The sequence below is a fragment of the Sesamum indicum genome, linkage group LG6 (genome assembly GCF_000512975.1).
Source record: "Sesamum indicum cultivar Zhongzhi No. 13 linkage group LG6, S_indicum_v1.0, whole genome shotgun sequence".
Lineage (NCBI taxonomy): Eukaryota > Viridiplantae > Streptophyta > Magnoliopsida > Lamiales > Pedaliaceae > Sesamum > Sesamum indicum.
Genome location: NC_026150.1, coordinates 20,534,203 through 20,557,851, shown reverse-complemented (window position 1 = coordinate 20,557,851; position 23,649 = coordinate 20,534,203). Strand labels below are relative to the sequence as shown.

Genomic DNA, 23,649 nt, shown 5'->3' with positions numbered 1-23,649 from the left:
CAATTTGGAACAGAAAGATAGCCCAAGCTGCACTCAGTCTGGAACAATCGTTATAGTTTGGCGTACATCAGATAAGGATAATTTTGGCACATTAGCAATTTACCACATATATTTTTGAATACCTCATTCTCGGCAGTTTCGCATATCCCAGCATCCCAACTTTTTGCTGACAAGATTAAGGATATCCATCATAATCATGGGACCCAACGAGGGCATTTGGTCTAGTGGTATGATTCTCGCTTAGGGTGCGAGAGGTCCCGAGTTCAATTCTCGGAATGCCCCCATTACTGTTTTCTTTGTAAAATAATTTACAATTTTGCAAAGCTCAACTTCACTTTCTCCCTCAGTCAATATTCTTTCTAACATTTTTACCTTGTCTTTTCGAGTAAATAAATAAATTTATCATTAGAAAATTTAAAATTAATTGATTTACAATTTCCTCTCCTTTGCCCAATTTCGACCAAAAAAGACCGGTCCAAATTCCACTCACTTAATCCGGTAAAATTGGGCTGAAATTCGCATTCATCAAATAAGGACGACTTTGGCAAATTAATAGCATATATAGTTTTGAGTTGGACACCTCAATCTCAGCAGTACCCAATACCCACTATCCCAGCCTTATGTAATATATTGACATTTGAATTTTGAAGGCAGCCTGCACTCTCTTCCACTAGCAATAGACCAACCCACCTTCACTTCCTTAGAGACATTCTAAACCACTAAGCTTATAAATCTCTAACATCCCAAAACAGTGACTTCGTCAGTTTAGACTCCCATAGAAAAAAGCAACGACTAGTTTACTATTGCAATTTTTTACACATACTATGTCATAAAGATAATGCTACCAAAGTTGACACCTAAGTTCTATTAGATAAAGTTTTAATCTATTGGAAATTACGGGGGCATCATAAATCGCTGATAAAAAATCAGATACATCCACTTGAAAATAAGAACTAGTCTACTATATGTTAATTTACTCGAAAATAAGAAATGATAAAAGCTGCAGGATAAGGGCTGAACCTTTGTCTTGTGCAATTACTCCTGCAATATCCGTTCAACAATAAGATTCACTGCTGCGTTCGCTGAGGAGAATGCTCCATGAAAGCTTTCTTGGTAGGATATAGACTCCAACTCAACAGCCATTTTTAGCAGAATCTCCCCCAACTCAGCTCTTTTTTCCACCAGTGATTTGTAGAACGAAGCAGCAGCAACTCTGCTTATTTCTACATTAGTGGCCTCTGGGCAGTACTCATCGTCCAACCATTTGTGAAGTGTTACTCTGAGCCACTCTGCTTCCTGCATACAGAACACTGAAAATGAGTTATAAGTTGTTCCTTATGAAACTGAAGCTCTGAGAGGGCAACCTTCAGTGAGAGCTGATTCCCAAAAGGAACCTCAAAAATGTGGGGAACTTTACTGTAGAATGGCTATCATAACAGTAATTTGGAAATCTTAGAGAGGAGGGATTATTAAACCTCAATCATCACAGCTGCAACAAGTTATAGTTTTTTGGCCTGTTTGTTTATGTTTTCATTTTCGGTTTTCACTGCAAAATATGTGTTTTCAATTTTATACAGGTTTTCTTGTGCACTATGTACAGACCCATTATATGCATACAAGTGTATATTAAATGAGTAATAATTCGACATTAGCCATGACAAAGAAGCATCATGAGTTAAATGTCAAGGAGTCCAGGTAACGTTACACACACCTCAAAAAGAGTTAAATAAGCACGATGTTCTTAACTTGTGCGTTCAACCAGCTTCATTATCAAATCGTACACAGACGGGGTATGACACAAAGCTGCCAACTCCAAATGTCGCATTAATCATAACAAATCCCATAATAGGATATATTTATATACAGGGCATGTCACATTACACATACAGCTAAATATAGTTGAACAAGTAGCTGGATACCAACTTGTGGCTGCTCTAGATAGTAAAAACTCACATGGAGTCAGCAAAGAGTACCCAAAGCTGCCAACTCCAGATGTCCATTATTCCAATTGAAGAACTATGTACTTCATCACATATTCAAATGAAAACTTACATGCCCAGAAAACACAAAATAAGTAAAAACACCAAAAAAATCATGATAATTATTTAAAATGCGCAATCACCAGCTGAAAAGTAAAGATGATGCTAGATCACTGGTAACACTAACACCGGGAGCTAATCGAAGTACCACCACGGTACTTGCATTGCGTCGTTTTTGAACATCACATCTTTACTTTTGCTTTCTAAGTAATTGGATAACATGTGTGGAATAATAACACTTGTTCAACATTACATAACAAGTCTTACAAAGCATAGCACGAACTAATGTTAGGGGTTTCCTTGTAGCACTATGGATTTATGTTCGATGCTAAAAACATGACTTCACATGAGGAAATACATTTCATTCGAGTTCATAACACGACTCTGATTGCCTTGTTGAGCTAGAAATTAAGCAGCGGACAGCATAAAGTAAACAACAAAAGCCAAACGAAAAAGGAACTACCTCTGAGGCTCTTGAAGGCTCCAACCAATGGGTCGGAACCCTTAGCTCTTGAATGGAACTCTGCTGATCTTCTACGCCATCGCTCTGAGAATTCGAGTAAAAATATTTTCTGGAGAATTTGGAAATTCTAACGCCAATTTTGTGATAGCGCCAAAATTGAAAATTAGGTTTTGGCGATTCAATCTTTGCGAATCTGTGCATACTAGTTTGATTGCTGATTGGGTTAACGAATGCCGGGAAATTGAAGTGTAGAGTTCCCATTTTCAGTGTTTGGAACTTTTGCCCCGTTCCTCTTATGATCAAGGTCGAGAGTTGTATAAATGGCGGGAAATCTGGGTGGAAGTAAGAGATCAGCTCAACGGCCTGCTGAGCGTACTGGATAAGTATGAGGACTGGGGCAGAACATCTCGACCGAAACGACACCGTTGTCCTGTGGCAATATTTCAAATTCTTCCTACTATATTATTATTATTACTATTATTACTATTATTATTATTAAATAAGAGATTGCTGTTGTAATTTGAATAAAAGTACATGTTAAAATATATAAATTAGAATTGAAAAATTGAGAGATGTGATATTCCACCTAGAAAGATGATGGAAGATCAAAGCCCCTTTGATATATATTATAAGATGGATGTGGGGATGAGTGTTTTTACACTCAAGTGTATCCCACGTTAGAAGTTTATAACCAAAATAAACTCTTTGCATTAAGTTCAAGTCCAACGTGTGTTTAAAATGTTATAGAAACTTGAGTGATCATTAGTTGTCCCACCCGCGCGCCGCCCGGCCTGACCTGTCTCGGGCCCGGATTCGAATGCGAATGTATGCCTTAGGATGTATCTTTTTACAACAGAAATATTTGAATTTAATTGAATATGAACAAAATCAGTCGTTTTTAGTCAAAATAATTTAAAATTGCATTTAAAACTTTGACCGACTATTCAGTAACAGACCAACCATTTCTAGCCATTACTGACGGTTTCTGCTAGAGATTAAATGCTATAATGATGGTTGTTGTAAAGGGGAGTGCTTATAAAAGGCTAATCCTCCCTCATTCTCAAAGCACACAAAACGAATCATCTTCTCTCATCTCTTGCTCTCTCGGCTTGATAAGTGTATAATTTACCATATTTTGATGATGATTAAACCTTCTTTTTTAGCTAAAATACTCCTAATCACATCAATTTATTGCATTTTCAGCTCAAAATATTTGATAAGGAATAAAGATGGCAAATTTGAGCTGAAAACAACATTTGAAAGCATTTAAGGAAAGAAAGAGTAAATTGTGACAGATTTGATGATCTGACTAGATGCGCCTATGCTTAGTGTTGCGGTCACACTCTGAAAAAAAAAAAGAGGAAAGATGCGGTTTATGCTGAAGAAAAGGGGATGATTGCTCTATGATTTTAGAAAAAATTCTTTGGGATATTTGGTTGATGCAAAGAATGCTTTGTTAACTTTTTAGAGTCAATTATGTACCTAATCATATTCTATGTCTAGATTTGTAGGATGCTTATAATATAAATAGGAAGACATCTCAAAACCATGAGACATCCATTATTCTATCCATCATTCTATCTTTTGAATTCTTTTTAGTTTTAATATATTACCTATTTGCTAATAGAATTCCATTTATTTATTCCATTAGCATGTTAGGCTAGGATTTTTCTTTTCTGGTTAAATTTAAGGTGATTTCTTGATTCCTAAATGTTGTAAGATCTAATTTATGCTTACTCCTCTCGTTAAAATAAGTATTTATGCTATTCTCTGCACTCTTACTGCAAACATCTGATTTATGAATAATGTGGTCACTTGTTCATTATAAAAAAAGTTTGCGTTGCTAATTGAACTTTGCAAATCCGTGTAATTGTTTGTTTAGTTCAATAATTAGTAGCTATGTCACAGTAGTTAATTATGTTATGGGGAATGCATGATCTAAATTACATGAGTTTTCGTAGAAATTTGTTAGTTAGAATCAGGTCTTTCTAATTCTTAATGTTGTTGATAGATTAAATCTTGTGGACTCTAGGGTTGTTCATTGATTAGGGATCTAACCCATGGTCGTACCTTGCCTGACGAAAAGGTAAGTAAATGTGAGATCATTAGATCGTATCAATGACCATACTGGTTTATTTATTTATATGAGTGTCATATTTGCATAAATGATCAACCAATAGAATCAAGCATGAGCCCGATCTTAATCGAAAAAGTTCTCTTATATTTATCCCTTTTAATTTCATTATCTCCCTAGTCTAATTTAGTTTTTTTTTTTTAATTCTCTTCATAATCAAAATTCCCCCATTATTTTTTTACTTTTGAAGGAATCGACTTGAAGTCAATCCCTAAGGAATTGACCCTACTCCCACTTCTATAAAAGTATTCGTATGAATTATTTTTTGCGGTCTCGACACTCATCACGACTTCTTTCTCAAAACTCCAAGTTTTGAGCACTAAGTTTCAGTAAAACGACTACTGAATGTTGTTCGAGGTGTTTGTCAGTATAAGTACAATACTGAACAAACGACAACCATCTTATCCTGGAAAGAATTGCATAATACCCGGTGCAGTTCTGGACGGAACGCATAACTTCTTCAAGGCAAGTAGATATTCTGCGATTCGATTAGTGTGCAATTTCTATTGGACCTAGAGTTGTTACGATACAACTCTCATTGTAAGTTATCCTTTAATTTTATCATAAAATAACATATCTAATGTTGAAACTATTATTTTGTTCCAACGTAGGTATTTGTATTTTGGTTTTAAAACTTATTAATATCTCTGATTGTCAATTTCAAAATGAAATTTAAATTATTTATGCAACTTTCCCAGCAATCTTGAAGAAATTATACAATTTTGAAAAAATCGAATTTGCTGGAACTTAAACAGTTTTAAACTGTTGTTTTGAACTCAGAGTTTGTGATTTAAAATCTATAATTTATTCTCCGAGTATTAAATGATCGAGACTATTTTTGTTGCTATTCCGATCACATCAAAAGTCGACTTCTCCAATCTGCAGGATAAGTTTTTGGGTAAAATTTTCAAATACTGGCAATAATGAATGAAAATATGGTTGACGACGAAAGGGCTTTTGACAGTGATTCAGGTAACTAGATCTAAACCAACTTAAATCGATCCCAAAATTACAGAGATCAAATAGTGGATTAAGCGGGATCAAATTGGCAGAGGAGCTATTTTGTCAGCACTGTTAAATATGTCTTCGATGTCTATTGTTGCGACTCTTACACTGCAAAAGCTCTATGAGATGAGTTGAACCGAAAATATAATACTGACGAGTAGGGGCTCGAATTACTGTTGGGAAGAGTCACTTAGTGTAGTAAGATATATGCTACATTAATACCATTAGTATACGTATGTAGCAGGACTGCATTCTCAAATTTATGAAGGTGCTCAGCATGGTCAGTGATGCCATTATAAACAGGCAGGTGGAAAGGCGCCCTAAAGTGACTTTTAAATGAGTCTTGCCCAGTAAGCTCAATTTCTGCGGATTCCATTTTACCTGCTACATCTAGGTCAATTTTCATTAATCCATGAGGAGTTTGTTGGAGATTTTCTATTATGATGTGTCTTATCATGTGACATGTCATCCTTATTGTTTGCCAAGTTATCCTTCTAGATTAGGCTCATTTATGACCTTGCCAAGTTAGTAAAGAATAGATGAACTATAAGCTACCTTGCTCATGGCCCGCAGGATCAAACTTGTTGGATTGCTCAAAAGGGGCCCACCTTCTCACTTTGAGCTTGGAAAAAATATTTAAGGGGGAATTATCAATGAGCATGTAACATGTTTACCTAGAATGTTTCTTTACCCTTTACTTTAATTGCATGCAACTTTCACTCACATAGTTAGTGATCATGTTTGGACTAATTTGGAGGAATATTATTATGTACCTAGCATGGTTGAAAACATCGTTTCTATTTCTGTTTTGAACAAAGAAGGTTATGAATTTCAATCAATCAAATATATTTTTATCTGTTGAAGAATGGTTCTTCACACGGGCCAGGTAAACTAATAATGACCTCTATATAGCCCCACAACATAATATGATTATGACAATTCAAAATAAACGCAAGTTAGATAATCAAGAAAACTCGCAGGTCTAGCATGCAAGGCTAAGTCACATCTCTTAGGATAGGAAAGAAAGTTGGTGGACTTAAAAATTTAGAAATAGACGATTTGGACAACCTATGAGCTTGCAAGTCTTGTCTGAAAGGTAAAATGATAAGAAACTCTTTTTAGTATAAAATAGGCTTGCTAGTGATATGTTGGATTTGATCAATTCAGATGTTTGCGAGGCATTTAATACTCAAGCCAAAAGGTGAGTCCACTTACTTCATAACCTTTACTGATGATCACTCAAGGTAAGGTTATGTTTACTTGATGAAGTACAAGTTTGCTGCCTTTGAAAAGTTCAAAGAATTAACACTTGAAGTAGAACCAAATTGGCCGCAAGATCTCAGCTTTTCGATCGGATTAAGGTGGTGAGTACATGATTGGAGCATTGTTGTATTATCTAAAAGAGAACGGAATTCCCTCTCGGTGGATTCCTTTTGGAATGCCACTATTGATTCATAATCCCCGTTGGACATGGTTTGATCTATAATGAGCTTCACAGAGTTGCCACTATCCTTGTTACGCTCTTGAGACGACGGCTGAGTTATTGAACATGACACTATCTAAGACTATGGCTAAGATACCAAATCAGATATGGCATAGCAAGCCTACTTCCTATAAATACCTTAGCATATGGGAAAATCACACATACGTCAAAAGACTAGTGGAAAACAAACTGTATTTAGGTTCATCAAATATTAAAAAAAACTGCGGGATATTATTTTTATGATCCCTCATAACAAAAGTTGTTTATTTTGAGAAATTCAGTGCTCTTGAAAAAGGATTTTCCACCTGAGGAATCAAGTGAAGCAATGTCTAAGGCAACAGTTGTGTTATCTTCTACCTATGGTTCCCACTGAAAATATTCCAATTATCTGGAGCTCAACCAGAGCATCTCAACCGCCTAAGAGATATGGTTTATTGGTGACCTGTTAATTGGATAATGATCCAAACACTTACAAAGAAGCGATGTTTGACATCGATTCAGAAAAATGGCTTGAGGCCATGAGATTCGAGATGGACTCCATGAGCCCAACAAGGTAAGGACCTTGGTAGACCCACCTAAAGGGTTGAAGCCCATAGGGTGAAAATGCGTTTACAAGCAAAAGTTTTGAAACGATGGCCAGGTAACTACCTTCAGGGCCAGGGTTGTACTCTGAGATCCGATGTAAATTTTGAGAAAACTTATTAGCCTGTGGTAATAACCAAGTCTATTCGTATTATATTTTCCATATCAGCATATTATGACTATGAGATATAACAAATAGATGTGAAAACAATATTCCGTTAAACAAGAGATCTATATGGATCAACTTGTGAGTTTCATATCCAATAGGAGAAGAGCAAAAGGTTTGTTGTCTCCATAGGTCCATTTATGGACTAAAACAGGCTTCCTGAAGTTGGAATATTTGTTTTGACGAAGTAATAAAGAGTTACGATTTTGTCAAGAACGAGTTTGACCCTTGTGTATACAAGAAGGTCAGTGGTAGCTTAGTTAGGTTCTTTGTGCTTTACGTGAATGATAGCGTGGTCATTAGGAATGATGTCAAGATTTTGGTTGACAGGAAAATATGGCTTTCTACTCACTTCTTCATGAAGGATTTCAGTAATGTGTTCTACATCCTTGGCATCAAGATCATAGAGCTAGATCTAGAAAGATATTAGAAATAACCCAAGCTTCGTATATCGAAAAAGTCTTGAATAGGTTCAAGATGGAAAACTCGAAATGGGAGTTCCTTCTAATGAGACACGGATTAAGCTTTCCAAGAATCAATCTCCTAAGATTGATGAGGAAAACATAAAGATGTTTTGGGTTTGATAACATTTGCCAACCATCTACTAAAATCGTATAGACTTCATATGTCTTATGTCGATGAAATACGACACTCATCATATGAACATAATATTCAGTGCAAGTCTCGTTAGAACTCTCTATGATACATGGACACGGACACAGCTATACGAAAAGTTTAAAAGAATTAGGACATGGCACGCCACTGACACGACTACGTATAATATATTTTTTATTATATATGTTCTCAATTTCTCATAAAATTAAAACATGCAATATGAAAAATATCAATATAAAACATAACATCAGCGTGTCTTACATCTAAATTCTTTAGCCAAACGTGACTTCAAAAATATATGCAATAAAAAAATTCTAATATATCCAAATTAGTTAAATCATCATGACTATCTCTCAAATCTTTTAGTGATTTCATTCCAAAACTTTTAGTTTGAGATGGGTGAATTAATTCTTTTTCTTTTGTATCAACCATAATTTTTTTTAAAGATAATCCAATTATAAAAAAATTCAAAATGTGTCGAACAATGCAATAGGCATGTCTGTGGAGTATCTTATTTTATATTTTCGGACATGCTAATGCTGTATCCGACACGTGTCCGATACTGCACCGAGTAATTTTTTGGACTGTCCGTGTATTATAGGGACCCTTGATGCTCATTCTTAGATTTTCTCGACTTGGAACATTTCAGATCAAATCCTCAAAAGTTGATTTTGCAGTTTTTATTAATTGATGATTTCTGAGCTTTGTTGCAATATATGAAAAATACAAAAGAACAATAAGGTAAGGCCAGGCAAATACTTACTCTTATTCATTTAATTCAATGTTACGAAGTGAAAAAATATTACTTAAATAGATTACAAACCAATCAATCTCATGAGCTTTTTGGTCACCTATTATCACAACAATTATTATTAATTAAATACAAAATTATGATTTTGAAAAAATAAGTAAAGAAACAGTAAATAACTTTTCATACAAATATAATTACAATACTATACAAAATTAATTCCACCTACAAATGAAACTATCTCTCTCTATATATATATAATTTGATAATAAATTTTAAATTATCCTCCGAAGAACAAAATCGAACATACCACATACATTTCAAACTATTTTTAATTATCTTAAAAAATAAATTCAACGTAAATATTATTTTTAAAATATACCTATTCAATTTTTATATTTCTCTATGTATCTCCATTAAATAAAATAAAATAAAACATCCTAAAAATGAATTAAACTGTATTTTAACTTGCCCAAAATTCCACATTTTAATAAAAAAAGAATATTAAATACTCTTTTGGAGTAGGCGCCAAAAAGGGAGTGCTCTAATCAAAATATTTTTATTCGTTGCCGAAAAGGATAAGGAAACACATCATATAACCCAATAATAATTAGTCTCTTTCTCTCTCTCTCTCTCTCTAGCCATTGCCCAACACACAACGCCGGTTTAGGATGTCAGTCGCAGCCGCAAACAGCTGGTTCTCCGCCCTCGTTTCCCCCGGTTGCGCCACTTCCAGTCACTCTCTATCATCCAATCGCCTCTTCTGCGCATCACGAAGACCTTATCTATTAAGTGCTTCAAAATCCAGTAAGGATGTGAATCAAAATCCGGTTAAAGGAAAACCGAAGAAATCGCTGAGTAAATCCGCAGAGGTACACTAATGCCATAATCTTAACCATCATGATATGAGCTTGAGATAAATCGGTAGAGTTCATAAGCATATAAATCAACATTAGTATGTTCAGAATCGTAGAATCGAGCTGAAATAATGAGAAATTGAGAGGAATTTGAGGGAGAAGAGGGCAGGGAAGCTGAGAGAAACTAGGGAGAATTAGAGGAGACAGAGACATTGATTTCATTCACATTCCGAAACTCTGGTTTCTGTCCCATCCTATTTCTTCATAATTGAGCTAACTGCTTTCCATACTGTACTTGTGACACAGTATGGAGTAATAATGATGGCGACTATTAGGATCATAACGATGCATCATGTTCTGCACCCAGGGACCTGTGCTGGCTAGCTTTGCATAAGGTCCTGGTTGTGGCGAACACTGCAATGCTAGCTTCACCATCCAGAGGAGCAATGGATGACTCTGATATTATCAATTGATATGACAGAGAACTTTATATTGATGTAGGATCTAACTCCTATATCTTGCCTGTGGTGTTTAATTTCATTTAATGTGTATTGTTTTGAATGAGAAGTATTTGCTTCTTGAATGCGCATTGTATTCATGGATTTCTGGAATCTTGATGATGGAAGGAAAAACTATAGGGGCAAAAATGGACGGTGTTATTGATCTCTACTTTATTGGAAAGACACAAATGCTATTATGTATTTAACTATTTATTAAATATATTGTTTTGGAAATTATGCCAAGCACTTTTGTATCTGGCTCCTGAAAGAGCCCAGTCATAGTATAAGTTTTGAGGTCCTTATAAATACTCATTTTATTTGAAGAGGATAGTCCTGGTACAACCTACTCAAAGAAAAAGATTACTATGCGCCAGTGAAGCCCCTTTATATCTTGCAATTGACTGCAGAAAGAAGCAGTTCTACAGAAGTTTCCATCAATATCAAGAGACGGGAGTTCTTTATCAAATGCAGATGGAAGAAGTACATGGAACAAAACTGGACGATCCCAGTTGACATCATACAAGTCATCTGGCTTACAAAGGAAAGCGAATAAAGGACTTCTGGTTGACTCGACAAAACAGCAGGTGAATAGGCCTAGAAACAGATTATGCAGTCCTTAACCAATGAACTGAATAGGCTCTTGCGTTCTATATACTTGCTATGTGATTAAAGTATTCTGTTTCATTTTGGTCGAGTGTAAACCTGAGGAGACTGATAATCAGCAGTTTCCAAAGTAACTTGTTAATTCGAGGCATAAGATCTGGCAGATGCTGTTTTATAACTTGCCTGCCTATAGCAATGGAGTGATGGTGTGAACGTCTTATTGGAACACAATATTAGCTATCTGGTTCTCCAAACAGTTTCAAAATCTTTCACATCATAGTTAGGGACACTTGTTCGTTTCAGCTATACAGAGAAAATAGTGACTATGTGTCTACTAGTACCTTTGGTATATTGTTGTGTGGTACTAACCAAATTGTATCTGTCGATTATGTTGGCTTTTGATCTTCTCTATGACATTGTTAGTGTTGAGTTTTGTTTCTAACAAGCACAATTTGATTAGAAACAATCTGTGGTTTCATGTTCATCTTCCTCGCATAACTACAGTTGTTCTTCTTGTTGTGGCAATTACCAGTTAGTACCATTGGCTGGGGCCTTTTTGGCTGAGGTTCATTGGCTCACTACCTTAAGTCTAATCAATTATCTTATGTCAGGTAGAGACAGGTAATCTCCAAGATGCTGCTTTCCTTAATGCTGTTGTAAAGGTGCATATCTATAATTTTTATTCTTATATATCTAATGAATTGTGAATTCTTTCTGATTACCTTTTTCCTCTTCATTTAGGTTTACTGTACTCACACTGCGCCAGATTATTCCCTTCCTTGGCAGAAGCAAAGACAGTATACAAGTACTGGAAGGTGGGTCTGCATCTCTCTGTTTTTTTCTATTTTTTTTTTTTTTAAATAGAACTCAAAATAAGAATGCATCTCAGAAATGCATTCTTAATTTTAATTCCCCTTCTAAATTCAGCTTGATAACCTTTTTATTGCAGTGCCTTTATGATTGGCCAGGGGAAGCTTTTGACAAATGCACACTGTGTTGAACACGATACACATGCTTATGAAAATGTTGCTTACTTGAGAAGCATGATACTAGTGAGAGGGAGATTACTCATTCCAGCATCAGGGTTTCATTCATTCAGATTGCAACATGTCAATTCTGATGGTGAATCTTAATACCAATCAGCTCTATATACATTTGTCATTATTGAATAGAGATTGCTTCTTGATGGAATCTTTGCTTGATACATGATACAGTGGATTAAGCAAATTAGTTGATATACATGCTTTTCTAGGTAGATGCATATTTTCCTAAAGATCCATACTTTTAGTAACTTTGGTGTGTATTCTTGCCCTAATTTATTTAAATTCTACTATTCTAGGTGTCAAGACCCGTGTATTACTCAAATCCTATCAAATCCATCTTCTTTTCATATCTTCATTCATGCAATTTGTCAACTTCAGGTGATTTTCATGATTGCAGGTCAAAGTGAAGAGAAGAGGGGATGATACGAAATATGTTGCCAAGGTATGTCATGTCACAAATCTAACCTTTTTTGCGTAACAATACAACTGAAACATAAGCAATAGAATCCACATTACGTACCCTATTCCAAGTTAGCCAAAGGCATCAAGGATATTTAATAATTACCACTGCAGCCGCTGGCTACCACAAACACAAATCTTTGTATTATTACCAATATACTAGTCTACTCGAGGTCCTTGGTTTAACCAAACATTCTCAAAGTGACCAAGTGATATACAAAGAAACAAAAGGGAGGGGAGTGACTAGACAAGTGCTTAGTCTATTTCTGCAGTTCACCTTAATGAAGGCTCAAACAATTGTTTACTCTGAATCTTTTCACCTAGTTCCCTGTTTTTTTAAGTCTAGCATCCTGAAACTGCATTCATGGATGATACAGTTGATGATTCTGGATTAAAGCTTTTATAAGTTTTCAGTTTTATTATGATTACTAACACCTTTTAAAGGATATCTCCATTTTAAAATGTAGTATTTGAGTACTGAATATATAGAAATGGAGAACTTTTTGCCAATACTAAAAATTGTTTAAAACAGAGCTTTTCTCATTTATATGTGCCATAATTATTTTTTGTTTTTATTTAATTTATATTTTTGTTGGTACCCAGGTGGGGAAGGGGAAACTCAACTGGAACTTTGATATTGAAGCTTACCCTGTACTCAGTGATTTTATTACAGGTTCTAGCGAGAGGCGTAGAATGTGACATAGCTCTGCTTTCTGTTGAAAGCAAGGAATTCTGGGAAGGAGCCGAGCCTCTTCAACTTGGACACTTGCCTAACTTGCAGGTCACTTGATTCATCTTTCTCTGTTTTCCAACTGATAGCTCGTGCTTTTTCCTTACACATGGGATAATCTCTTTTTATCCTGAAGACCAAGTCTCTTGTTCTGTGCCTTTTCCCTTTCATGCTATCTGCATCATAATTGTGGTATTGGAGGAACTGCTTACTTGGCATCTTACACCAGTCATATTTTAGTTGACAAAGCATACAAATCTAGATCAAAGCTTTATAGTTGGAATTCGAGTGAGAAAATTAAAGGTACTTGGCTGGATGCCATATTGGGACTGTGGTGGTACAGTTTTGGACACTTAAAGATGAATTGAGTTGACTATAATGTGTACTGGACCTGCTTATATTTTATGATCAAACCATTTAAGTGCATTGCATAAGGTGCCGATATTTCTGTCTGTAAATCTTCTATATATTCTTGTTTTCGGTGTTCTATGCTTGATACTTTTATCTGCTTTATCAATTCAGTGCCAGCTTTTACAAATATATGATTTTCATACAACTACCTGGATGCATTGGACAATGCTTATCAAATAGCGCCTGTTCTGTTTATCCGATTCTGATGTGACAAACATAATCCCAAATTTCTTACTTGTTCCTATGCTTTTTCCCCCATGAAACTTGCAGGATGCAGTGACTGTTGTGGGATATCCACTTGGAGGAGAAACCATATCTGTGTCTAAGGGTGTGGTATCAAGAATTGAGGTTCGTTCACCTATCAAGCTCTCATACTTAATACAAAAGAAATATGAAACAGGCTGTCAATCAAAGATTTTGAGGACGTGGACTGCTGGATGGTAACTGCAAGTGTAGTGTCGATGTGTAATTCATCATTTTCTTGGATAAAGCATTTTGAATTTAATAGAGAAATTTTTGCTAATGGACTTTGAATTTTGTTATGTAGCAATTTTATTATTTGGACAAAAAATGAAGCAGAGTCTCATCTATCACTTAGGGGGGAGTTAGAAAATTGTGGAAGAATTGTGTAATTCCAAAGAACCAGATGTGAAAAATATTATCATGGAATTGTGTATGACTCAGAAAAGAATTTTAACTATTATTCAAGTAGCTCCTAAAGTTCTCCACACCATTATCAGAGATCTCCAGTGAAATGCAAAACACCTTTCTTTCTCTAATAAAGCACCAGGGTTGAGCAAGTCTGACTTGTTGCCACATATAAATACAGTTTGTTTGCTTTCTGAATCCAAGTGTTGACCTGTATCATGTATCGAATCCACATATTTAAATAGCTGCATGATAAACTTCTTGTTTATGTAAATGAACTAACATAGATAGGAAAGAGTAACAATAGAACACCTAATCCTTGGTATGCATAATGGCAAAAACTTGTCATAAACTATCAGGTGACATCATATGCTCATGGATCTTCGGAGTTGCTTGGTATTCAAATCGATGCTGCAATAAATCCTGGTCAGTATAACTAGGATTGTTCTGCTCTATGTGTAACTATTTGTTGATGCTCCAGTTAGCCATATTTTTCTATTTGCTAATTGATAATAGTATTAATACATATCTCTAAGTTGTATTTTATTCCTATGCTATATTCTGCTATTGCTTATGCTAATCATATTTTAGGTAATAGTGGTGGTCCTGCATTTAATGACCAAGGAGAGTGCATTGGAGTGGCATTTCAGGTAGGGTCTCTAATTATATTTGAATGTTAAGTAAATTATTTTTTAGATATTAGATCTTTTTATGGGAATAATCTTTTGTCATGCTGCATTTTTGCAAGTCACATGCCTTCTGATTTCTGTTATCTTTTCCACTAAACTGTTCTGTGGTCCTAATTTTAAGATCAGATGTTTTTCCTGTCACTTATCGTCAGCTCCTTATAAATATCATATTCTCAGAAAATCTTTCGTTTAGGTATACAGATCTGATGATGTTGAGAATATTGGCTATGTAATTCCAACAACAGTTGTGTCTCATTTTCTTGAAGACTATGAGAGAAATGGGAAATACACTGGTGAGGCTTCCTCCTTATGGAGCAATTATTGCATTCTGGACAACCAAATTATAAGAGTTACTCTGATAGTCTGATATTGGCATAATCAATTATTGTGTTTGGACATTTTGGAATAAATAACAATGTATTCTTGCTATCACTATGCGTAGGAATGCAAAACTAATAGGCTGATATAACAGTTTTAGACAAACTAAACTCCGATATGCCAGGAGGGGTTGTGGGATTCACTTGGTACAATGTTCAATCTTGAGAGATTCAATTGGCATGCAAGATATTCAGAAGGAACCAATGAAGATAAAAGGATAACAACTTTGTGGAACTCCTTAAAATATCCTAAAATTATTAAATACCTATAAAAACCAAATTCTTGCTGTAGCTCCCTGTAATCTGTATGTTGAAGTTATCATATATTGTTGTAGACATTGTGAATGTTAGCTGCTTAATTCTACTCATCTGCTTGATATATGGTGTGCTCATCTTTAAAGAAATCTGATACTTGTTAAATTAATTCTGGTGACCCGCTCCTATGACTAGCATTAAGACACAGCATAGATTTTCCTGAACTGCTAGGTTGGTACATGTAGTTGACAGCCCATCTTTTCTCTTTCAGCTAATGGCTCCATCAAGTTTGTAAGTCATGAGAATTAGAAATGGGCCTGTTTATATTGCAGGAGACAAGTTGTCTTTGATCTAATAGTGCCTGGATGAGGATATGAGCTCCGCACAGAGGCAATGAGCCAATGCTCCAGCTCTTGGCTAGCATTCAAGATTTAGGGGTTGCAAAGAAACAGAAAGGACACATGAAACAAATGCAAATCTCATTCAATATGATTGCTGGCTGTCCCTGAAAACTAACAGGGAATTCGCTAGTTCCTCCAGCACAGAATATTCAGCCTCACTAAGCTGCAGATAAGAGCTAGTACTTCTTTGAATTCACATCCTCATGACTGAATTCTTGATATGGGCACCATTGAAACTGATAAAATACCAGTCCATCAATAGGGTTCTACTTTGCAAGGATTAGAAGCAGTACCATGCTCCCGATGTCACACATGGAGTAGTGGTCCATTTCCTTCTCTGTCATCATGTCAGATTCTCTCATAAAGTACAACATCTTTGCTTTCCTATGGATCGCTAGCTTTTATGCCTTCCTCATGTCCCTTTGCATAAAACAGCAAGTTTCTCACTTGTCCTTGTGTTATGTTGTTTCTCTCTTTATACTGTCCATTAGATTCATTCTCACCTAACCAACCTGGTCATGTAGTGAACCAAATAGATAGAGGTTGCACTAGTCATAATCTTACTTCGACCTCATGGGATGTGAAAAAGTCTGAGTTGTCTTCATAGTTTATTGGTTTTCTAGACTTGCACTTGGTTAATTTCCTCCAGTACAAGATCTTCCTGTAGCTAGGCTTGTCAATGCACGGGTATTACCCTCCCCGGACCCATACCTAATGAATACCCATTATAGTTATTTATATACCCAATCCGGACCCTACCCATAGAATACGCATTGAGTCTAGGTGGATACCCAAAACAACCGGGTCCCATTTGGATCTTACCCAATAAATTTTTTATTACTTTCTTCATAGTAAGTCTGTAAAATTAAAATTTCATTTTAAATATACATCAAATTCAAACAATAAAATTTCCAAAAAAGAATGAATCAGTTTTGTGTTTGTTATGATATCATGAGATCATGTTACTAGATTAATTTATTAAAAATATTTTATGAGCTTTTGGTTGATAAAATAAAAGTTGTTCAAATTTTCAGCCCGTACAAATTGACCATATCTGAAATTTAAATAATTATCTTGGGTTTGTTAAATAATAGACTGTTATAATCAATTACTTTTAACTTTCCACTTTCATTTGATATTTTTTACAATTCAAATTCGAACAACTTAACTAATTTAAATTTCTTAATATTTTTTCATTTTCTAAATTATCACGTTATGTTCAAATTAATTTCTCAGAAACTTAATTTGGAGTTGTCACTATAATAATAAATATGAAAAATTTTGTTAAATCATCAATAAATAAAAAAAATATAAATAAATTGTTGAGATTCATGAATTGATTCTACAAATAACTGTAAAATCACAACAAAAACACAACAAAATCTTATTGATTCTTGTGATATCTATATTTGATTTTGAAGATATGTCCTTATTTTTATGTTATACACATATGTAATTCACTTATATAAATAGGTGGAGGTTATATCACCAAACTAAGAGAGAATAATATGATTTAGCCCTTTGGGCATTCGTCTCTTGGAGGTAGGTCATATGACCAAACCACGTAAATGTTCGTCTTTTGTTTCTCTTCACTTATCCAAAACTCTGACATGGTATCAGAGCGGGTTTCTCAAAAAAAAAAAAAAAGAGAGCCTGCTGAAACCTAGTTGCGCGCTACCGCCTGGAACCCTAACTGCTGCGCTAAAATTGCTTGTGCTATGTAGGCAAACTGGCTCCACCAAGCCTTGCGGGTGGTCTACACCTAAATTGTTTGTCGTTCCGCTCTCATTCTTAACTAACTTTTCTACTCCTGTCGGTGTTCTACACCTAATTTGTTTGTCTGTCTGATCGACCTTGCTTCTATGGGCTAAGTGTCTTTCTACTGGTGCTTTGCACCTAAAATAGTCATGTGACATGATGTCTACTGTGGATGTGTGTGCATGGCATGACGACGCCTTGACCTCCAGTGACCTCCCCTGGCTTCACACTGAAAGAAAAGTTTTCACTTACATTGTCCAAGTTGAATATTACAATCAAGATCTCCATGTCCAACTTGAGGGGGAGTGTTGAGAATCATGAATTGATTCTCCAAATAATTGTAAAATCACAAGAGAATAACAGCAAAATCTTAGTGATTCTTGTGATATCTGTATGATCGATTTTGGAGATATTTCCTTATTTTTATGTTATACACATATGTAATTCACCTATATAAATAGGTGGAGGTTATATCATCAAACTAAGAGAATAAATGTTCGTCTTTTGTTTTTCCCTTCACTTATCTAAACTCTAACATAAATATTTACAAAATTTAAAAAACTTTAGATGTCAAGTAAATCTAATTTATTGATTTAGCAAAAGTTTACAAATTCAACTCTTTTAAATTGATGAATAAATATGCATTTCGGGATAAAGTTTACCCATACCCACGGATACTCAGGGTCTAAACCCCTACCCAAAATATTTATTTAATGGGTATGGGTCTGGGTCTAAGTAATAGCTATTTTAATGGGTTTGAGTTTGGGTGTTGCCCACCCATTAATAGGTATACCTGTTGCTCAGTGATGAGGTGCCACACCTAAAGCAGACATGCAATTGTAGTCTCATTTTAATTTCTTTAATATATATAATCTTGTAATACAATAAACTGTTTCTTTGGTATGGTGAACATTTGGTAAAACCTGAAGATATTCTTTCTCCTAATTATGGAAGCTTGTTGACGGATGTCTTTCCATAAACTCTCAGGTTTCCCTTGTCTTGGAGTGCTGTTGCAGAAATTGGAGAATCCAGCTCTGAGGACTTGCTTAAAAGTGCCAACTAATGAGGTTTCTCTCCTTTTCCCCACTGGCTCTGGCTGAATGTTTACAGTTTATGCTAATGTTGTTTGACATAAAGGCTGCAGACTATGTTATTCCGAACCTCAAGTTCTTAAATCCTTTGGAGTTAAGTTAGGGTGTCATATTACTTACATGCTAAGAGATCTATTATTTATTTCAAACTTCTGAAAGGGACTTATATCTGGGACACTGAAGGCAGTTTGGCTGTAGAAATTATGAGCAGGAGAGAGCAAAATGGAGTGAGTTGCTTTGGAATCATTATGATGCTCTTGGACGAATTATCAGAAGAAGCAGATAGTTAAACACCTTTTTTCGATAGCAATTATTTATCATTGGGTCGACAAAGCGAACTCGACTTGTCTACCAAATGCTTCCAGATAGCAAAGAGATCTACCTGGAACATGATTGGCCAATCAAAATAAGAAATTTGTCCTCTGGCTCTGAACAAACTTCTCAGTGATGAAGTCATGTGCATGTGTAGGTGCAAGGCCAAATCCACAGTCCAAGTGCACTTTACCCAAAAACTGGTTGCCTTTATTAATAACACAAGGAAAATTAACTAAGCTTTTCATGATAACTGTTTCCAAATCTACATTGTAACATAATCCTGGACTTAGTGAATGAAAATGAGTTAAAGTTGGCACTTAGACTGCAGAATCGATGTAAACATTGATCAGAGGAAGTGAATGCTAACGTCCTATAGTGTTTGCCGTGATCCCTGCATCCACCAATGCGAATCAGATCTCATGTCCATATAGCAAATTAAGGTACCTAACCTTGTTATCACCAGTATTCGTAAAAAAGAGTTTGACTAGTTTGAACTCAGAAGAAGAAAATAAATTGGGGTTTGAACTATATATTAATTATTAGATTTTTATATTTTTCTTGTGGTGAAACCTGCTAGAACATGTTCTTTTCACTGCCAAATCATTAACAATCAGCTGGACTGCTGATTTGCTTTTAATATCTCCTTGGTCTGGTTCAACTCTGACCTTATATATTCACAATCTGTTTGTCTCTGCAGGGTGTACTTGTGAGGAAAGTTGAGCCAACTTCCCATGCCACTAGTGCGTTGAAGGAGGTAAGTCTACTTCATAAAGTTCAGTGAGTTCTTTGATTTTTCCTGCTTTGGGTTCTGACCTCAGATAATGACTTTCCTTGATATGTCCTTAACTCAGTTCTTCGTTTTCTTTTTCATACTTTCCATGACTGTCTCAATCTAGTTCTAATACTTGATCTGGTGACTTTGCCGCTGCCAAATGCTAAAACATGCATTTATTCAGTTACCATTAATTTCTTGTCCTTTCTATATGTGTTCATCATTCTTCTGTTCCATGGTGATCGTAAAATCCTATCCAATACTGTTTTGGTCCTTTTATTCCTCAATTACATTTGCCAGCAGAAGTGGAAGAAAATTCTAAGTAGTTTACAAGTGCTTACTAGTGAGAACCATCTATCTGTAGAAAAGTAGATTATTTATTTGCAGAAGGCTGGAAGAAATGCTAAATTTTCTTCAGTGGGCGGTGGAATATGCACCAGTTGTCATTCTTATTGTTCACGATTTATGTGAAGTTTCACTAGAAATTTGACCTGTTGCTAAAAATCAGGTTCTATAGTGAACGGCAAAATAAATCTTTAGTGTAGGCAGTTTTTTAATTGAAAACCCTTTCTGTGACTTTGTACTGGAATTTAAAACAATATCGAAACTAACAAATCCAATTACTTGGTTAGGCTGATAATGTTTCTTTATTGTGTTGTGCCATCTTATTGACACTGATTTTGCATGTTCCGGTGTTTCTAAATATAGCAAAGGTATACTTTTCTACTTTTTTTTGCAGTAGTAAACATTGTCAAAGACACTGGTGTACACCAAATAATTGGTTCTTTAATTGCCTTCCAGGGGGATGTCATTGTAAGCTTTGACAATGTTCGTGTTGGGTGTGAAGGGATGGTACCTTTTCGATCAACAGAGCGGATTGCATTTCGCTATCTTATCAGTCAAAAGTAAAAGTTACATTGACAAAAAAACTGGATTTCACATTGATCTCATTGTGGAGTCATCTGAATACTGTTTTATTGGTCATTTTCTGCATAACCTACATCCCATAGTGTTGTCCATCTGAATACTTACTGATTATTTCTTAGTTAGCCTGGATTCTGTTCAAAGAATACAATTGGCTCATTGCGTCACATCTCTACGAAGTCAATTTGAGAATTCACACCTTTTTCTGTCATTCTGATACTTCACAATTTGTGTAGTAGTATTAATTTGAAAAATGTAGCACCTTGTAATGTCTGAATTAAAGACCTACAAATGCATTTGGTTTTCTTGTAAGCTGATACTTTGTCCAAAACTGATGCTTAATGTCAGATTTACTGGTGGCGTAGCAAACATTGGCATAATTAGGGGAGGGCAATTTATGGAAGTTCAAGTTGTTTTGAATCCGCGAGTACATTTGGTAAACTAAAAGTATTTTCTTGTAGGAATTGACAGTTTCCTTTTCAGAATATGAGTTAAAACTTCGCTATTTACTCTTCTTATACTTTCTTGAAGGTTCCTTATCATATTGAAGGTGGTCAGCCATCATACTTAATAGTTGCTGGTTTGGTGTTTACCCCTCTTTCAGAACCTCTGATAGAGTATGTTAGATTTATTCATTTATTTGACTTACTCTGTCTTCAGTTTAGTGTGCTTATATATTCTGGTGATTCTAATACTAAATGTGACCCAATCTGTCTATTTGATAGGGAAGAATGTGAAGATAGCATCGGGGTAAGTTTTTTTTCTTCATTCATTCTCTCAGCGACCTTCACAAGATCATCGCGCTGATAGTTTCTCCTTATGATCAGTTGAAATTGTTGGCCAAAGCTCGGTACTCTATGGCAAAGTTCAAAGGGGAACAGATTGTGATCCTATCACAGGTATGTACAAGATTATATGCCCTCTAAAACTGGCATCTCCTCAAAATTTCATTCTATAAATTGTCTGATTGAGTTGCATAGAGTGTGAATACCCCCATTACTTGTAAGGATCTCCCAAACATAAGTTTGCAAGTAGAGCCAAGACATTTTACTGGAGCATTATAGTGAGCTGCTCCCCATAAAAGAAACAAGTATAAAAACTCTTCATATTGCCACTTCATGCGCTTTTGCTCACTTTTTATGACTTTGTATTAAGCACAGGTATTAGCAAATGAAGAAAACATTGGATATGAAGATATGAGCAATGAGCAGGCAAGTCAAAAGTATCCAAGTTTGAAATCCTTCCATGCTTCAAGTTTATCATTATGAAGCTCAAAAGAATTCTGTAACAGGTCTTGAAGTTAAATGGCACTTGGATTAGAAATATTCACCACCTGGCTCATCTGGTTGATTGTAAGTTCTAAGGATATCTTGTTCATTTCTCTTAACCTGAATAGTTCTAGCACTAACAAAGTGTTGCATTTGATCAGCTTGCAAGGACAAATACTTGGTGTTTGAGTTCGATGACAACTTTTTGGTTGTATTGGAGAGGGAATCAGCATTGGCTGCATCAACCAGCATACTCAAAGGCTATGGAATTAGATCTGAAAGATCTTCTGATCTTTTGGAGCCATACGTCAACTCTATATTACAGAATGAAGGAGCTATGGATCAGCATCAATTTGGTGATAGTCCTGTTTCAAATTCGGAGTTTGGATATGATGGGCTTCTTTGGGCATAAGTGGTCACACATTACAATAGTTGCTTTTTTGCCTGCATTCGTATTTTTTATGTAACATTCCTATTGTTTTTCCCGAAGATCTTTTTCACTCTTAGGTCAGAAATAATTCTTGTAGAGTCCAAGGTATTCTCTCATGTGCTGTAATCTGTCTCTCTTAACCATTTCTGAGAACATTAGGCTTCTTTTTTCTCCTTATTATTCTGAATTGTGCTGGAGACTTGTAATACTAGGTGTAGTAGAATACTGGATTTAATTTATATCTGATATATAGAAGGGAATAAGACGTCATTTGAAATAGAAATTGGGTTGCCTAGGGCGATTAAATTCAGTCTTCAAATAAGATAAAGCAACAGTGACTCTGAATTTCCAAGTTGGGATATTTCAGAGATGGAAAAAGGCTAGCAGTTTTGGAGCCGAAACGAAAAAGAAACAAAACTATGATTGAAGTACTGCAGTGAAGTGGATAAGAAATTAGTTGCTGGAATTGGGTTTATTGTCTCGCTTGTGCTAGGGCCTGGGCTCAACCCAACAGAACACATCGTTACACTCAACTCGGCTTAGTCTGTCGCCCGGACCCGACACAAAAGTACAACCTGATACGGCCGTCAGACCAGTTTGCCGTCCGGCCTCGGTCAATTCCCATCTGTCGACTCCCGCCCAATAGAGTCTTCCAGTAATTCTTAGTTGGACTTGATGTGCTTTTATCTTGGCCCAATTAAGGATTTCCTAGTAGAACGACGTTCATTTGCGGCTCAAATCACAGCCTTCAAAAATTGTCTGGAAATCTCTCTCCACGACCCCAAACTTTAGAACCTCACAGATGTCTTTCCCTGTAAGAATTCTAGCAACAAATTCTTCGATCAGGTGTCTTAGGTGTTATTATCTATAATACAACATGTTA

General features: G+C 35.5%; 2 protein-coding genes and 1 non-coding gene across 5 annotated transcripts; 2 read left to right on the top strand and 1 right to left on the bottom strand.

Moving 5' to 3' along the window:
- Positions 211–282, top strand: TRNAP-AGG. The gene has a single exon. It is a non-coding gene; the product is annotated as a tRNA-Pro (tRNA).
- Positions 917–2,918, bottom strand: LOC105165251. The gene is made up of 2 exons (XM_011084203.2): positions 2,503–2,918; positions 917–1,296 (listed from the first exon to the last, which is right to left on the bottom strand). The coding sequence occupies exons 1-2, from the start codon at positions 2,761–2,763 to the stop codon at positions 1,036–1,038; spliced, it is 522 nt and encodes a 173-aa protein (XP_011082505.1). The 5' UTR covers positions 2,764–2,918; the 3' UTR covers positions 917–1,035.
- LOC105165250 (protease Do-like 2, chloroplastic) lies at positions 9,824–23,045 on the top strand. Of its 3 annotated transcripts, none has more exons than XM_020694535.1 (21): positions 9,824–10,107; positions 11,000–11,176; positions 11,811–11,816; positions 11,982–12,010; positions 12,145–12,208; positions 12,636–12,680; positions 13,371–13,478; positions 14,109–14,186; positions 14,846–14,912; positions 15,078–15,136; positions 15,369–15,468; positions 18,954–19,033; positions 20,070–20,126; positions 20,946–21,049; positions 21,417–21,504; positions 21,600–21,685; positions 21,794–21,818; positions 21,896–21,967; positions 22,229–22,279; positions 22,360–22,420; positions 22,498–23,045. In XM_020694535.1, exons 1-21 carry the CDS (start codon positions 9,907–9,909, stop codon positions 22,746–22,748), a joined length of 1,809 nt encoding a protein of 602 aa, XP_020550194.1. In that variant the 5' UTR covers positions 9,824–9,906; the 3' UTR covers positions 22,749–23,045. The 3 variants fall into 3 exon arrangements, with proteins under 3 accessions (XP_020550194.1, XP_020550193.1, XP_011082504.1); XM_020694534.1 differs by having other exon boundaries at positions 11,807–11,857; positions 11,937–12,010; positions 15,085–15,136; positions 15,377–15,468; XM_011084202.2 differs by having other exon boundaries at positions 9,825–10,107; positions 11,807–11,857; positions 11,937–12,010.

Excerpts from the sequence above, each read along its gene's own strand:
- LOC105165251 (XM_011084203.2), bottom strand. The coding sequence starts at position 2,763 with ATGGGAACTCTACACTTCAATTTCCCGGCATTCGTTAACCCAATCAGC. Across the intron at positions 1,297-2,502 it reads AGCCTTCAAGAGCCTCAGAG|GAAGCAGAGTGGCTCAGAGT; the intron begins GTAGTTCCTTTT and ends TTCTGTATGCAG.
- LOC105165250 (XM_011084202.2), top strand. The coding sequence starts at position 9,907 with ATGTCAGTCGCAGCCGCAAACAGCTGGTTCTCCGCCCTCGTTTCCCCC. Across the intron at positions 14,913-15,077 it reads CGATGCTGCAATAAATCCTG|GTAATAGTGGTGGTCCTGCA; the intron begins GTCAGTATAACT and ends ATCATATTTTAG. Across the intron at positions 21,505-21,599 it reads TGAATCCGCGAGTACATTTG|GTTCCTTATCATATTGAAGG; the intron begins GTAAACTAAAAG and ends ACTTTCTTGAAG.